Source organism: Gadus macrocephalus, chromosome 14, assembly GCF_031168955.1.
Source record: "Gadus macrocephalus chromosome 14, ASM3116895v1".
Lineage (NCBI taxonomy): Eukaryota > Metazoa > Chordata > Actinopteri > Gadiformes > Gadidae > Gadus > Gadus macrocephalus.
Genome location: NC_082395.1, coordinates 15,189,170 through 15,206,548, shown reverse-complemented (window position 1 = coordinate 15,206,548; position 17,379 = coordinate 15,189,170). Strand labels below are relative to the sequence as shown.

The 17,379-nt window shown below is 40.0% G+C and overlaps 3 protein-coding genes across 9 annotated transcripts in view; 1 reads left to right on the top strand and 2 right to left on the bottom strand.

Annotated features, from left to right (window-relative positions):
• The window catches only part of LOC132471542 (A disintegrin and metalloproteinase with thrombospondin motifs 7), a 92,422-nt gene extending 89,675 nt beyond the window's left edge, over positions 1–2,747 (top strand). For both annotated transcript variants that reach the window (XM_060070647.1, XM_060070648.1), the window contains one exon: positions 1,617–2,747. In XM_060070647.1, the coding sequence (XP_059926630.1) occupies positions 1,617–1,765 (149 nt within the window). In that variant the 3' untranslated portion in view covers positions 1,766–2,747. The remainder of the gene's footprint in view (positions 1–1,616) is intronic.
• Positions 2,748–6,214: 3,467 nt separating this feature from the next.
• On the bottom strand, positions 6,215–8,192 carry calml4a (calmodulin-like 4a). Of its 2 annotated transcripts, XM_060070668.1 has the most exons (5): positions 8,065–8,192; positions 7,919–7,949; positions 7,636–7,776; positions 7,098–7,286; positions 6,215–6,617 (listed from the first exon to the last, which is right to left on the bottom strand). In XM_060070668.1, the coding sequence occupies exons 1-5, from the start codon at positions 8,065–8,067 to the stop codon at positions 6,520–6,522; spliced, it is 462 nt and encodes a 153-aa protein (XP_059926651.1). In that variant the 5' UTR covers positions 8,068–8,192; the 3' UTR covers positions 6,215–6,519. The 2 variants fall into 2 exon arrangements, with proteins under 2 accessions (XP_059926651.1, XP_059926652.1); XM_060070669.1 differs by lacking the exon at positions 7,636–7,776 and having other exon boundaries at positions 8,065–8,162.
• Positions 8,193–8,328: 136 nt separating this feature from the next.
• Positions 8,329–16,009, bottom strand: cln6a (CLN6 transmembrane ER protein a). 5 transcript variants are annotated; one of them, XM_060070665.1, is made up of 9 exons: positions 15,815–15,970; positions 14,501–14,541; positions 14,232–14,406; positions 12,383–12,500; positions 12,186–12,284; positions 11,833–12,021; positions 11,230–11,285; positions 9,690–9,812; positions 8,329–9,171 (listed from the first exon to the last, which is right to left on the bottom strand). In XM_060070665.1, the coding sequence occupies exons 3-9, from the start codon at positions 14,279–14,281 to the stop codon at positions 8,901–8,903; spliced, it is 906 nt and encodes a 301-aa protein (XP_059926648.1). In that variant the 5' UTR covers positions 14,282–14,406; positions 14,501–14,541; positions 15,815–15,970; the 3' UTR covers positions 8,329–8,900. The 5 variants fall into 5 exon arrangements, with proteins under 5 accessions (XP_059926648.1, XP_059926649.1, XP_059926650.1 ...); XM_060070666.1 differs by lacking the exon at positions 14,232–14,406 and having other exon boundaries at positions 15,815–15,969; XM_060070667.1 differs by lacking the exon at positions 14,232–14,406 and having other exon boundaries at positions 14,501–14,546; positions 15,815–15,965.
• Between the last annotated feature and the right edge of the window lie 1,370 nt (positions 16,010–17,379).

The following is a 17,379-nucleotide window of genomic DNA, read 5'->3' as shown; positions in this document are numbered from 1 at the left end:
ACAGAGGAATCAAAATTGATTTGCGTTGATTTCCGAACCACAGTGCAATAAAGACAAACAGGAGAAAATTAAGTAATATTTATCCTGTTTGTAATGAACTAGCTTAATCTGGACAATAAATAAGCAAGAGGTTTTGCAAAGAAAGCACTCAACAGCATATCCCTCAGGTGTCTCTAGGGGTTTAATGTGCAAATCAGTAAAATCAATGGGGGGTTTAGGGGGGTCGGGATATGACGTAGGGTCGAGGTTCGCAAGAGGCATATAAGTGCAGCCGCTTTTGCTCTAGTTTGTTTTGGTTTGACCACAGAAAGCATGGAGGCAGAACTGGCAAACTCATCAGGATCATCTTAAATGTTGCTGCAGCGATGCATCATATATTCCGTTGCATTGACAACATCGGCATTGATTAATGAAAGATCGGAGCATGAGTTAGGGACAACAAGAAGAAACGACGAAGAAGAAAGGCGTCGCGAACGACTGCGTTACCGGATAAAGAGAAAGTATTTTTCTGCTTCATTTCACATATAACAAACACTGGGACAAATGTAGGGGATTTCTGTGTTTAACTGAGAGAACAGGGAGTTGAAAGCCGGGACCCTATAATGTTCAGCTACTTGTTGTCAATAATAATAATTTAAAAAAACATTTTCTATATGCGCCTGCAGCTCTGAACTAATTTATTGTAATTTATTGAATGATTTGTACTTTTAGGGTTACGATAAGAAGTATCATTTAGCGTTCACCACGAATGACTCGAAAGCAGTGCCTGCCAACAATTCAATATTTTGTTTACCATTCAGCGAACAAAAGGCATCAGGCTGATTATCATTTAGGTGGACACACAATGACATGCAAATGTAGACAGAAACATCAAACGTCATCAACACTTCCACTCAAATGGTGTGAAATGCCAACTTTCTACTCCTCATTCACATATAAGGTAATTAACATTTCCAGATATGTCGTTCACATATACTGCCCGTCAGGAGAAGAGCTGGCTGATAGCAGGCTAGAGTAGACACTTTGAACTCTTTTATCGGGCTACAGAATTATCCAGCCATTCTCCTCGCGCTGTTGATCTCTTCCTTTTTCTCTTTTCAAGAAATAACACAAACTTGCTTGAATGTCAGACGCTCTAGAGAGTGATGCCTCATTGTACTTCCACCTCTTCATTTGTTATCCCCGGGTCATCGTCAGCGACTGTTGAAATATACATTTGTTGTAAAAAGAATACAGCAGTGGCCTAATGACTCACAGCTGTGTGGCTGCAGCATGGCTGGCTGGGCTTTGTGGGACTCAAACAATCTCATCACCACTAATGGTTTCATCACAGGTTTCAACGTCTGACACCGTCTTTCACCATGTGTGAAATGAATATCTATTTACCTGTCTGTCTCGCTCTCGCTCTTTCTTTCTTTATTCGTTCCATTCTCTGTCTATATTTTCTTTCTTAAGTATATTTATTTGTGTTGCAGGGATATGTCTCTCTCTCTCTCTTTCTCTCTTTTTCTGCATATGTATATTTACGGCTGCATATGTACGGTACATTAAGGTTCGGTTCTGTTAGTGGGTTATGTAACCTCTTTCGCTCTCTCTCTTGTCTCTTTATACATCAGGTGTAGTCTGTCTTGGCGATCAGCTGACCTTCCGTTTCTGCCAGACTCTGCATTGGCTGGGCCGTTGTCGCCTGCCAACTGTACAGGCACAATGCTGCAGGACCTGTGGCCAGCGTTCCCGTGGCCAAGGCCGCACGTCTCACCGTTGAGGCAAGACGTTAAAGCACGTGGACTAGGGTCTCCCGGAGCACCAAGCTGAATTCCACAGACTCCATCTGTTCTCTGACCCCCAGACCTCTCGAGGCTTCGTCTACAGCCTCATGCATTAGGCATGACGTTTTTCAGGCACACGTGATAGGTGTGCAATTACTGTGTACCATGTTTACTCCGTGGCTTTTTGTGAGTCCTGTTTTAAGAATAGTAGTGTATGGTCGCCTCGAAGGGCCCAATCAGGTGCTTTCTGTACCAATGCTTAACAGTGGAATAACAAGCTGTGGAGACAGATTACATAAATACAAAAAACGACATGAATGCAGTTGTTTGTGTATTTCGCAGCATTGACGTTTGAAAGGTTTGCTCTCTGGGTGTTTCAAATAATTATATTTGACTCTATTTTCTACATTTTCTGCATTTTCTGCATTACAGCATTGGAACTAATGTAGCCATCTCATTATTGCAGTGAGCAGTTGGAGTAAGCAACTCAACCTGGGATATTCAGCAAAGTGGTTCTACACAATATGTGGTACAGGTCTTACGGCACAGCCCACAGATGTCTCTAATGTATTTTCAAAGCCTTCAAGAAGCGGCTCCATATGTTTGACTTAATGACTTATAGGGTTTTTTCTTTGCATGGTTTTCCTAAATGGAAATGGAAAAATGGTGCTGCATAATACCATTTTGGTGCTAGAGAGTACTAAGCCTTGGTTTGGCCTTTCATCTACTTGAATATTTTTGTCTTTTACTATTCAATTATTACAACCTTAATAGGATATTGATTATTCGGAAGCAATTACAAAAGAAATATAAGAATAACATTACAATATCAAAACGCTGTCACTATCCAAAAAATGCATTATGTTCTCAGTTTTTACAAAAGCCTCAAATCAAATTGCCGACTCAATCAACACGTTTAATTTAGTCATTTTACTTTTTATTTATGGAGCTCTTTAAAACGAGGTAATTACAATAATCATCATTCATTCATTCATAACAACCTTGGTTCCCACCAATAACCCACTTAATTGTGAATAACAACAGGTAAATTATCATTTATTTTATTGAGTAATTTAATTGTGTTGTTGATTTGTGTTACTGTGTTATTACTATTTACCAACTTAGAAACAACTGGAGATTGATATTTAATAGCAACATGTTAATTTAACATGTTGACATTCGTCTAATGCCGCTTTTCCACCGCACATGTAGCTCGACTCGACTCGACACGGTAGCAGCATGGGTCGTTTTCCACCGCAAATAGTACCTCCTGGACGTGGGCGGGGTCGGCTGCGCGAAAGGGCCGTGACGTATTTTTGTACGCGACGCAAACAACACCTACGCAACCCACACGTGGGGACAGAACCCACATAACAACAATGGAGGACATCGATGCGATGGTATTCGTGTTCGTATTATTAGCTGGCATGTTGAAGAAGTTGAAGAAGTGGAATATGTTGGCTGCGGCGCTGCTATGGCTGTTACCAGCATGGTTGCCATGTCGCTCTCGTGACTTCGTCACACTCTCTGGCCAATCAGTGGCCGGCCGTCTGCCGACGTCACCTTTTAGCATCGGCTCAGCTCGCTTGGAACCTAGAGCGAGGCGGTACTAAAAAAAGCAGCCATTTCAGGTACCAGATACCATGTTTTTGCGGTGGAAACGCCAAAAATGCGAGCTGAGCTGAGTCGAGTCGCTTAAAAAAAACATCAATAACCTTAGAGTTCAATATCTGCCTATTTGAGGATTGGAACCCGAATTATTATTTTTTTTGTATGCAGCTGCATTTGTTGTGACCTTGAAGCCACCAGGGAAAAGGATGAAGTTTGTAGAAAATACACTACAAATTTGACACACTTTTACATTTGGTAAAAATATAGACAATCAGTAGTTTAGTATTATGAAAACATTTTTTTTAACAAATAATGCAAAATCTTTTCTCAGGTATTTGGACAAAAAACACACTTTTTTGTGGTTATTTTATTTCATGCCTAATATGGAGAGAGTGAGGCCTTTTGCCATATACTTGCCACAGATCTTTTATAAACACATTAAAGGGTTCTCTCTGCACAAATTTACATTTCTCAAAACCGTCTTGAAAAACTCAAATTAAATCACCTTTAGTGGATCTAACTAACTTTATTTTTTCCTTAAAAATTCCATGGCATGCTATTTTATGAATGCTTTTATATAGCTTATTAGTGGGCTCCTAATAAGAATTTCAGCCTTGGTGCAAAATTACAGCCTCTACGAGCCAGTCCCACATTGAGCTTTCCTTCAAACGTACCGATTTTTAGAGGCGGGTCAAGGAGGAGGGTGGGGTTGTGGCCCTGTGCAGCTTGTGGCCACGGTACCATGCGCTCTGTTTACAGTGGACGAATCGCAATGGCGAGGCGCACACAGCTTTTGGCCTTGTTCTGTAAATATTCTCGAACACTCTGGGTGCTCCGGCAGGTGTCCTGGAGCTCTATATCTAAATAATATCATTTTATACATAGATATCTATATCATAGAGGGGCTCCTCCTCCGGGGCTCCTCCGTCGGGGCCCTCATATAACGTAGTTATACTATATTCTGGTGTGACACTGGGTTTAAGGGACGTGTTTAGTTTGAGTTTGTGAGGGGGTCTGCTGCAAAGATCTGATCATTCTGATTATTGTTTTGACGAATCCACTACTACTGCATTGTGCAGCCTGCCCCCCCGTCTTAAGTCGAAAGAAATCTCCAGATTGAAATGCATTGGTTTAATATTGAATTAGTTAGATATTGGAATATCTATTATATATGTATGGGATAATGCCCGACGAGATGTCCATTATCAGGAATTATGGACGCCGCGGAGGCGTGAACTCTCCGACGCGCAGCGCGAAGTCCATTAATTCCTGATAATGGACACCTCGAAGGGCATTATCCCGCTTATACCACGGTCACTTGCCAAAGAAAATAAATTAAGACCACAATACAATCCAAATATATAGTTTTTCACAAGCCATAACTTTGTTTTGCTGGAAACGCCTGAGGGTTTGACTAATTCCTGCAACAACCATTACCCTCGCGTAAGGATCATATGCAACGGATCTTGGTTCACTACTCCACTAATTAGGACGGACATTAGCTTCGACTTGGCAACGGGAGGTATTGTAGTCCGTCGGCTTTGACTGCGTTCCTGTTGCTACGGTTAGTCATTTTTGAGACGGGCTGATACGATACGCCAGCTCGCGCATTAATTGAGAACGGTGAACAGACAATTTGACTGGAACTACTTAGCAGGTGTCCGTATATCAGGAGTTAATGCACACCCTGCAGCCAATCAGAATCGAGCATTCCTCCATACCGTGGTATAAATATTTATATAAATATAAAATTATTTAGTTATAATATTATAAGTAGAACATGTAGCCTTTATAAAATCGCTACAACAAGATCTGTATCTCACCATTGACAATGGAGGAAGGCATTGTTGCCGAGGCGTCACCGCCTCGGCAGAGGGCAGTGAGGCTCCGGCGGGAGACAATCGCGGGCAACAAACCCTTTCTCCTCCATGTCGCGGTTCATGTAGGCTACTTCAGGGAGTCAAAGCCAAAGTTCCTTTCACCCAATTCCTTCTCAACCATGGCTGAGATAACCCCCACTATGAGTCTCGTTGTGGAAATACAAGATACGTCACTGAACCCGACATGTTATGCTCCAACAGCAGAACAGTAATCCATATAACAAAGAAGTGTTGCATTACAGTGTTCCCCCACGCACACACACATGTGGCGCTCGCACGGTCGTAGCTCATTGTCTCATTGGCAGGCCAAATTCTCTAGGCGGCCAAAGCAGAGAAAGGGGAGTTAATATGTCCCCGGATAACGACATTCAGGGAAAAGTCCAAATCGGCGGGAGCAGGATACCTAGTGCTCGTTTTACACCTAACGCCATTTCTATACTGGGGAACCATAGGCAGGCTAGGGGAACTCATATTAATGTTAGAAAACCTCATAAAGTGAAATGTTCATGCCATGGGACCTTTAAGTAGAAATAGTCCTAATGAGCTTCCAGATTTTGTACAGGTTCATCTTAATTCACAGTTGTGGTGATTCTACCAAAGTAAACAATAGAAAACATTACAAAGCAGATTCACATTCACTCAACCTAAATTTGCCTGTAACCTATAGCCTCTTCTAATGTTTGTTTCGTTTTCTCTATTGTACTTTTTGTAATAGAAGCTAGTCATTTGGCTTGCACTGAGGTGTAAAGACAATGTAAAAGGCTTGTACAGTGCTTATTAACAGGTGAAATATACTGTGAGACAAAGGGCTTACCGTGTGGTAAGCCATGCAGTAATGGGTGACGTTAATGTTTCTTTATCAGTTATGTTTAATTGTTTTTTCAGCATTGCACTAGCCATGTTTATACCACTCTTAATAAAGCAAAATGAAATGTTTGGTAATGAAGCAAAGAATAATTTCAATGTTTTATTAAAACTACAATCATATGCATATTATTATACAGCAGTTTTACTTGTCTCTCAGTTTCACTTTTATTGTACCTTTCATTTATTCACATAATAACTTGTTTTAACGTGCCACTATCAATTTTTTTCGATTATAAATAATTGCAACTTTTGGATGCTTGGATCCCTGTGTTACATGGTACAAGTCATGAAGCAAATCATATTACACATGATATCTAATACAAGTTGTGTTACATGGTAAAACTCACAGCTGGAACATGGAGCCTGTGCTCCACAAGAACAGAAAACTCAACTCAGTAGTCAACAGGTGGAAGAGTCATCATCCGGGTGAACTCTTCATAGTTGACCGTTCCATTTGATTTGACATTTGCTTCCTTGAACAAATCATCCACTAAAAGCAAGATAAATAAAACAAAATGAATAAAGTACAACTGATTGTGCCTATAAACATGGATGGCATAGACTTTCATTAAAAACACGGCGATGGCTTGCTACTAAACGTCAATTTCCCACAATTAAATGGTTATCTCTGAGCATAGAAGAACCCCAAATGAATATCTGATCTTGAATACAATTCATTAAGTTCACTTCCAAAGCTCTTTCACAAACAAAATTCTCCACATGGCCCCATTCATTGTGTAGACAAGTCCAAACTTTTTGGCAATGAGTGTGTGAGTTCAATCAGTAAGTTGACTTTCGTTGTAACTTTCTATTGGGGGAGATTTTTATTTTGCTGATGACCAATTCAGCGCTACTGCAGACAGAAAAAAAATTGTCCCATCTCTATTATCGATGGTTTTCCATGGGTTTGTTTTACCCAAGTCTCGAAACAATGAACACAATTAAAGCTAAACAATACTGGGGCACCCACCTTCTTTGTTTGTGAGTTTCTCTCCTAGTTTGGTGAGTTTGGCCCGCAGCTCAGCCGCCTGGATGTAGCCTTTATTCTGCTTGTCGGCCATCTTCAAGGCCTCCAGGATCTCTGTCTTAGGGTCCTCCTGCTGCATCTGTCTGTGCATCATGGTCAGGAACGTAGAGAAGTCCAGCTCGCCCTGCTTAGCTAAGCAAGGACACAACACAATACACAGTCTAAAAATCTTTGATTCAGTATTAAAGTCTGCGCCATTGCATAGGTTAGATACATTCTACGGTCCAGGTCATACATTTCCATGCTGCTGACACCAACAATTTCTCATTGTTGAATGATATTATTTATTCATTCAATCAATGTATGGGTTTTTATTTCTGGCAGGTATTTACAGTATTACATTAGATTAAATCAGGACGAAGCAGAACTGACGTTTTTTTATGAACCACTTTGAACACTTCTATGCTTGGACGTCTGCCTCGTCATATAGGGAGTACATGAGTAATTATCGCTTGTGTAAAGTTTGGCACCAATCCTTTACCAATTTTGTGAACTTGGAGATGTCTGTCGATTTCACTGAAAGTAGGGCTTGTCCCGAGGCTGCGCATCACTGTGATAAGGTCCCCGGCCTCAATCTTGCCCTTCTGTTTCTTGTCATACAACGAGAAACATTCCTTGAACTCTACAGATGAGAAAGAATGACGGATGAATTTCTAGCCTTGAATGAAAGTCATCCAAATGATTGTCCCGATAGGAAACAAAAAACAATGACATTCAAAGCACAGATGTCGGACATTTAGAGCAAAATAATATATCTGGCTTACCATTGATTTGAGCTGGAGTGAAAAATTTTGCCTAGAAGGGGGGGTAAAGATTACCTAATCATTTCACCGGTAAGTGTTGAGGCACATTTAAATTGCATGAGCATAAAAACAATTAACTTTTGATCGAAACAACCTATTCCTCTTACCATTTTTGCTGCCGAAGGCTGCGTTTCCTTACAGTGAACCGTGACTCACCTGTCTCCACCTGTGCTCCAAAGTCCACTAGCTGTATGCTGTCGTGTAATTCAATAGCCGTTGCTGTGGTAACGGAGATCTACCCAAAGTTTACAGCCCTTCGCCGTTCTGCCTTTAAAGCTGTATTAACACGATAAGAACTACTTGCTTCTACTTTATATAATCTAATTACCACCGTAAAATCACCACCACTCTGCAAAGAATAAGAAAATAAATGAATTCTGAAACGTGAATTTATTTACAACGGTTACAAAAATCGTTCAACAGCTTTATAGGCAAACAAACTTGTCCCAATATTCACTGTTTTCAAACCAAAAAACAAACTATGATTAAATTGTTAGCCTAAATTTCCAGTGTCTGATGACGTTGCTTTGTTAAATGTTAGTATTACAAATATTAAAACAGTCGAAATTGATTTGAAGAGACAACATTTATTTATCTAACAAGATTTAAAGAAATCCAGGTGAGAAGCCCTGAACTTTTAATTTCACAACCTCTTCTCAAAACCCCAGACATCTCAAACCAAATGGGGCAGCAATATCCTGGTGGAATCTTTATCTTTGCCACTCCCTTCAAAGAATATCTTCCTGTCAAGCATTATGCTTCACGACTTTGATTGAGATTGACACCAATAAAAAGCCTGCACAGAAGACCATTTAGAGTCCATTAAAAATGTTAACGAAGAACAGCACAAAGCGGGCACAGTTACCACTTCAATGTGTGGATGCCTATCCAAACATTGGTGAGATTAAAAGTTTCACCAGTAATTAAACTGTAAAACTGACCATCAGTGGCTATCTTTGACATGCAATGAGTAGTAAGACCAGGGTTCTGGGACGTAAAGGAGTCCTGGATACTTTTTTCGTAAATCTGGGTCGTTCCACAGATAGGTCACCCAGACAACAACCAGTACCATGGTACCAGTAAAACTCCCTAACAAAAACAGCCCATTGATGTCTGGCCTTAAGCCTTTACGCTGTTGCAGCATTACCACGGCGACCATGGCCACGAATGTGAGCAGAAAGAGTTCAAAGATCTGCCCTTCAGTCACCAAGTACCTGTTGTGGGTAAAGAGAAACGTATTGTATTAGGGATGGTGAAAAATAATTCATTATCGATTCATGGAAGTATCACAATTCTTTGTTTCCACAGCACTTGCATCGTCAGGACAGTTCACTCAAAACATGGAATCTCTCAAAACAAATCTTCATATCATCTCACAATAATTATAGAATGGCAATATTTCATTAGATTATCAGGAACCTGCTGATTCCCGTCGGTAAAGATATGTCCATAAGGTTTTTGTGTATTTAACTTTAAAATAACGGGGGAAATTAGGGGTGTATACGCAGTGTAGGCCAATATCAAAACATCAAGGCCATTCCATTTCATAGGAGGGTGATATCAAAACAAGCCCATACCAATAAAAAGGAGGGGGATTAGACATGAGGCCATGAACTCGATTATTCAACTAACTCATGAACACAATATCTGTCCTTTTGTCAGGTGAAGATTTATTTCTAAACTCAACTTGAAAAATAACAGTGTGGAAAGCATGAAACATTATCAGACTGACCAATAGTACAGAGCACTGGGTCCCAGTAACAGCCAACCAGAGAGGGGGATGACGTTTTGTTCTTTGGTTTGCGTAAAACATCCAGTGAAATAGAGGAAGAAAATAAGAAAGTAGGGAATATACCTAGAAAACATTGGATTGATTAGAGACTACATTGTTGAACGATGATATATATAGTATAGCTGTTTATGCCCCTTTATAAAACACCAAATTGAATACATTTCTTTATGCCTATAAATCTTTTTCATATTGTTCTATGAAATTGTCACCAGATTCAAAGAAACCAATGTCGACCACAGTATAACACTATCTTCTGTAGCTACAGTAGAGCAAAGAGCTAAAGTCCAATACAGAATGTCCAGCCTTCTCTGCAAAGCCTTTTTATTACTTTATCTTTCAAATGTCACTTCCTCCTCTTTTTATGATCGGGCAATGTATTTAAGGTGAACATAATATGATCTTAGGATGTTAAGTTGGTCGTTCAGTGTTAAACTTCAGGTTTTTTTTTTAATTCGCACAGCTATTTCAAAAGGCAAAGCTGCCTAACGCATGACAAAATCTCCCCCGCTAAGCACACATGTAAGATTAACTCTCTGCTCTCTAGACTTGACTTATACAAAGCCTGGCTCTTACTTTTTAGAAGTATTTACAACTTATGGAGTTCACATTTAAGGCCATCATCTGGAAAGCGTTTTAATACTGGCCAAACTTAAACTAAATCACAATGAGGCTTGATCTAGCCTTAACTTCAGCCTCTAGCTCTGATATAAAATATTCTTGGTTGTTGCATTTCACAGTTATATATTATAACCAATGTCTCAGGTTGAAAAAAAGCCAATTTAGAACAAAAGAACAATTACCCGTAATTAGTTTGTAGTGTTAACTGGCTTGAAACAAGACAAATCATATCCTTAGCGGGTTATGCGCACATTCTCGAATTTGCATATCCAACATGCTAATTGAGACAATGGTAACAAAAGGGAATCACAGCCTAGCAGGGCTACTCCCACAAGGTATTCACTGCATTGTCTGAGCTGCCCTCAAGCACTGTAAGCTGCTTATAAAATAAATGGAACAATGGATTGTGACAGCCCTTTTATAACTCAAAGAGACTTTCATTCGGGCAACAAAATATTAAAGTGTAATCTTTTAGATTTTGCAATCCTTTGTTTCATCATTACAGATTCAAAGTTGTTTATAGAGACGTTCTTCTCATCAGCGTAATGAATGGAGGTTAGGCTTGAATGGTATATGTATGTGGTGGGGTATGCGGTCACTGCTACTAAGACCTCCGTAATAGCAGGATTCTCCTCATCGTGAACACGCATGTGTATGTACTTTGATGAAATTATACAATGGATTGAAATAATGGTCTTTGATTTGCTGCCTTATTTCAGAGTCTAAAATGAACGGCCCACAGCAGAGTATTTATTTAGGATTACTGGAAAGGAAAGCTGTACCATTTCTACAGAATGAATCATTTAATTTCATCTGACAGTGGTGTTCTTCAATGGAATCATGGTCAGACAGCATCACCTACCACATTAAATGTCCCAGCTGCTCGTCATAGTAGTACAGTAGCTCAAATGAATCAATCTAGGGAAGAATTATCATCATTAGATTGAATCATAACAGCATGGACAGCCAAGTGACAATCAATTCGAAAACAAACACAATAATAATCAATAAGCTGTAAATAGCTGAAGATTTTCTGTTGTCAATTAGGTATCGCCCATTTTCTCTGTCTTATCCAATAGTGCCACCTATGGTTGCAATGGCACTCTTCTCAATGTTTTGAATCATCTCTCCACCTTGTAACAAGCGTAAACCACTTGACAATCAAGCTTTTCAAGAGATTATGGGATATGTACTCGTACTACATCTGGGCTCCTCATGCACTGGCAAGGATTTCAATCTATCATGTGCCTGGCTGTATCCCATAAACTCATGAACTGGCAAAAACTTTTTTCGGCAGCATAATTTACTCTTAGTACATCTATGTTTTCCTTGCTTCCTTCTTCATTCCTATAATTCTATTTTTTCACTCTTTGGTTCTGGGTTCCATCACTGTACAAATAAAAGCTGCATCGTTTCCGACTGAGCAGAGCAATCAACAGTTTCATGAAAAGGAGAGGCGGCATACCAGTGATGCAGGCTTCAGGTCTTTGATGATTGGGTTCTCCCTGACGGACAGGTGGAGCTGATACCCACTCAGGAGCAGCCTGTGGTTGATGGAGTCCCCCACAAGGTGGATGCTGGCCCCCATGACGAGTGTGATGATGCAGAGGTAGACCGCCGAACGAGACAGCACCTTAGGACTGCGCTCCACCAGCTGAACAAACGCCAGTATGTTATTGTGGTCCAGTTTAACAAGAGATCCAAAGCCGTGCTGGCAGGGTTTCAAATCTGTAAATCACTGGATGGATGTTGGAGGTTTTATTTATGGTTTGTTATATGTTGTGTAGAAGGACTGCGTATAATAGTGAACGGACATACCTTAAGCAAGAGGATGGGAGTGATTACATTGTAGGCCATGTGGAAGTAGTCTCCAGCACTGGGCTTGTTCAGGGGAAACCATTCTAGTGGAAGGACAATCTACGACATAACATTTATGTTAACGAAGTAATATAAGGGGAAGAAACAAAAAAGCGTTATCATGGCGATAATACATGGCAGTATGTTTTATATTTTACCATGATAATAGGCCTTCCGAAGTCTAAGATCCAGTTCTCCAGGGTAAGCCATAGCCATAGGTCCAAATGGAACTTTGGACTCTTTTCTGACGACGCATTTTCTCTGGAAACAATTTTTCTGTCCAAATATTTTATTATTAGTATTAGTATTATTTTCTGTGGTGAACAAAAATGCAACAGGCAATATTATTCTGCATCCCATTGACCACAACTCTGTGTAGTTCAGTTGACTTGAATAATGCAGTTCATTTGACAGTGTCAGCCACTGTGAAATTGCTTCAAGAGAGGTTTAAATTGACCTGAAAAGAAAAGCCCCAATGTTTGAGTAGCATCCTGTGCTGTCGTTCACTATTGTAAACTTTTGTGAATCATACATTTTTATCCTCTGTGGTCGCCAAACCGTCGATCGCGTACGACTGGTAGATCTTCCAGACTCTCCCTGTAGCTCCCACGAATAATAGAAAACTACATAGGCATACACAATTAAAATATGCCTGATTAATGTTCAGTTTTGCAAGCGCTTCTCTCACTCTCTTGATCAGTGATTGAAATAACGGTGTTACTTTTATCAGTAACGAGTAATCTAATAGATTATTCCTCCATCATTATAACGCCGTTACTGTTACTTCCAAAAAATGATGCACGTTACTATAGTTGTAGCAGTTTTTTCATCAGAAGAACTGATCTCTCTCTCTATCTCTCTTTACAGATCTTCCTCTGAAGAACTTTTTCCGTCTAGTTTCGACTGGGTTTTTGGATTGTAGGTGCCGTTTAAGTAGTAAACGATTATTAATGCTACTTTAATGGCACAGACTTGTATTGTGGAACTTCATATGATCTGCTCACTGCAAGTAAAATGTATAATTATTATTAATGAGTATGTTGATTTGTTGTTGTTACAAATGGAAAATAGCCCACATGCCTTTATTTTTGTGTTGGTATGAAATTATATAATGAAACTTAGAATTGAAAGTACATTTTCAAATTCAAGACAGCTATGTTTGATATGCTTGTAACAGTGTTTTCTTGGTTGCATCAATCTGAAAGTTGGACAAAAGCCAATAATAATAATTCAAATACAACTTTCACCAAGGCTGAGGTCAGGGATCTTTGGCTTAAAAAGGTTGATGACCACTGCTCTAAAGTCACCAGCTTGAAGTCACCAGCTTAAAGTTCCCGATGCGCCGTCAGCCCTAACCCCTCCATTCTATTTAAGGCCTGACTCCCCAAAAGTCACCATTAAAATTGACTCCTTCAAGTCCACTGGCTCGTACCCCCGCCCTCAAGCTGCTGCCGTCACCCCATACTAAAAAAACCTGGAAATGACAGGCCTTTCCAATCCTGCTTCTGCTCAAAACACAGCATAGAAACCGTGTTGCTTAAAATCCCCATTGACATCTTCTCTCTGCTGGCTCTTGATTCCACAGCATCCTCATCCTCCTTGATCTCGGCACCGCCTTTGATACCATCAACCATTTCCTCCTCCTCACTCCTTCAGTACTACATCAGCATAACCGCCATCGTCCTCTGGTCTAACTCTTATCTCTGACAGACAATACACCCCCATAAACAACTGCGAATCCTCCACTCCTCCCCATGGTTTCGCCCGTTGGTTCAGTGCTTGGTCCCCTTCTCTTCCTCTTGTATATCTATCCTCTTGGACAGATCCTCAGTTTCAACTGCTATGCAGAGGACCGTCACCTTTACCTCCCCTCCAAGACCATAAGCTCAGCCACTAACTTCACCGTCTACCTTACAGACGTACAATCATGATGCCACCGAACTACAATACATGGAATCCTCATCTTCTGCCCAAATTCCCTAACAAACACTTGCCAGGCCTACTCACTCAATATTAAATGAGATCCCTTCAACCCAGGTCCGCAACCTTGGAATCATGAACCCCAGCCTCTTGTTCCGTCCTCTCGTCAACCAGGAACCATTCTTCCACCTTAGGATCACTGCCTGCCTCTAGTGTCCCCGGTCCTTTGCCGCTGCAGAAACATTCATCCATGCCTGCATAACTTCCAGGCTTGATTATTGCGACGGCAACCTCTGCGGTTCACCAAATACAAACCTAAATTTCAATACGTCCAGATCCACGCTGCTCATACTCACCTCGACTGGCTGCTGAGATCACATCACCCGTTCTTCAAAACCTGCACTGGCCCAATGGTTAAATACAGGATTCCCTTTAAAATACTATTCACCACCAACAAAGCCATTAATAAACTTGCCTCTCCCCTCTCCCCCACCAAACCCCTAACCGATTCCTCAAATCTGGACGCTACTACACTACAAATGATCAGGACAAAGCACCGGACCTCGGGCAACAGTTCCTTTGCAGCGACCGCACCCTCTTTCTGCATGCCCTCCCCTACCTCATCCGACAGGCTCGAAACCTGCCATCATTCAAACTGACCATCAGAACCCAGCTTTTCAAGCTTGCGTGCACCGTTCCCTTCACTCCCCTCCCTCCGTTTCAAAATTCAACTCGTTAAACGACCTACATGTCTTTTATTCTTACAGGTACCCATTATATGATTTTACCCTGTGTGTTTAATGTGAGGTGACTTTGAATACCTAGAAAAACACTACACTATTTGAACGTTTTCAAATAGTAATAACATTGGCGACAATAATACGAACCAACATAAACATAAATTGTCTTTTGAATGGTTGTTATGGGTCCTAACACCTATCAACTGAATTTATATATATATATATATATATATATATATATATATATATATATATATTTCCAATACAGTAACGCACATGTTTCAATATTGTGTTTTTCTTTTACCCGTTGTGGTCAAGTTATTCATTTTTATTCGCAACCCGAAATTTTTAATGACAATATTTATATGTGTGCAACTGTGCAGCATAGCACAGACTAGTGACCTTTCCGGTTCAAGAAATATCCCAGGGTTTGTTTCTGGACTCTACAACTTTTGCAGGGGGATTCCTGTGGGATAGTAGACCCTCTTTGCTGCTGTAGGTCAGATAACCAACCAAAAGGGGGTGCAATGCAATTCCACTGTGTGATGAATGCATTCGTCTGCTATGGTATGGTTGGCAAACAGAACATCTGGATTGACAACGACCAACATAACGGGTATGGTGCCCTTGCCAGATGTTGAAATAGACGCGCACAGTATTATTAGGTTATTTATTGAATTAAATAACCTAATTGAGTTCAACCTACAAATTCATGAAGTTTACGTTCATTGTTATTGATGTCAATCTTGAATACATGGGTAGGACAGTTAGGGGCTAGTTTAAGGAGGGTGATGGTGGACACGTAAAGGGTTCGTCTATCGATCATCAATTTAATTGACACATTTTAGAAATAGAGATACACGGATAATAAGACTTACTAACTTCCCCTACTACATGGTTTGTTCGGAAAAACTGTCTGCAAGCACATACCTATTTTGCGTTGAAGTCTGGATATTATTGGTTTGGCGTTTTCGAGTAACTTGCATTGTTGTAACCGTATTCTACCTTTGCTTACGTATTATCCTTGTAGACGATTAAATATGAACCATTAAATGTTGTTATCTTTCACTTCCGTGTTGCAGTACCGGCACCGCCCCCTACAATCACGTGCATCCAATCACGGGATCTCTTCTTGCGCTAGCGGCAGCAGTCGAACATTTAAGCCATGAGTGCCGTTGTTGTGCCGAAAAGTGATCAGCTGCCAGAAAGTGATTTCAGCCGCGGGAGGGGGACGTGTGTGCGGCAGCAAAGTCAGATCAATCATACTAGTCAATAGCACTACAGGACTATTGTCCGCTGTATTAACACAGATATGTATTTTAAGGTGACAAGTCATCGACGTTGTACGGGGATCGACGTCTGATCAGTCATAGGCTACTATAATCAATAGCACTACTATTGTCCGTGAGTCACTTATCCTTCTTAATGTTTCTAAACCACTGTAATCGTAATTATTTCTGTGTGTCTATTTTATACAATAAAACATGTATTTTCTTACTATGCATTGTTTTCCCAGATTATAGATTTTTTAAGAAGATTTTTTCTTCTCAAAATGAATTGAAAACATTCATGAGTAGGTCCTATCACATTAAATAGATTAGGGTTCAAACTAACACTATAAAATTCATGTGGGCTATGTGGGGTAGATAAGAACAAATCCAGTCTCTTTTGTCATGGGCAAATATAAGACATTTCAGTCGTTTCCCTCCTGCCAGAAAATGATCTGAAACCGAACCTTGGTACTGAAATGTTTTATATGACTTAAAATTTGTTGATAACATTCATGAGTATCACATTACATAGATTATATCCCATCCAGTGTCTATTACCAGCTGAAACACCTTCACATGGGCAAATATAAGACATTTCAGTCGTTTCCCTCCTGCCAGAAAATGGTATTAACAGCTGTATTAACACAGATATGTATTTTAAGGTGACAAGACATCGACGTTTTTCGGGTCGACATTCCCACACGTGTCTCTCGTGGATTTTTGTTGTGAAACAAACATCCACGAATATTTGAATATTCACGATCAAATATTTATATTTTCATAATGGTTTTCTTTGCAAGGACTCAGTTGAAATTGAGATTTTGAATCGATTTCAAGCGATTCAGTATTTATTGTTAACTCATGATTAATCGCGAGTAATGGCGATTAATCGCAATATCTTTTATAGGCTAAATATCCCTTGATTTCTTTGTCCCATTAATTATTCTCATTTTAATGCTCTTCTCAACATGGAGAAGTGTATCGGCTTGCCTTGTGCAAATGTTTTTTTATGGATAACAACATTGGCATACTGATCAAAACAGGACGATACAAAGAAAAAGCCTATAGTGCAATTAAACGATGAACATACAAAGATACTGCCTTGAACATAGCAGTCAGGCTACTGCTTCTTTGTTTTGAGCCAAAGAAAAAGAAAGAATTATTATTTTTTTTTAATCAATAAAAAGATTGCGTTAATCGCGCAATAAAAAAATTAACTCCGTT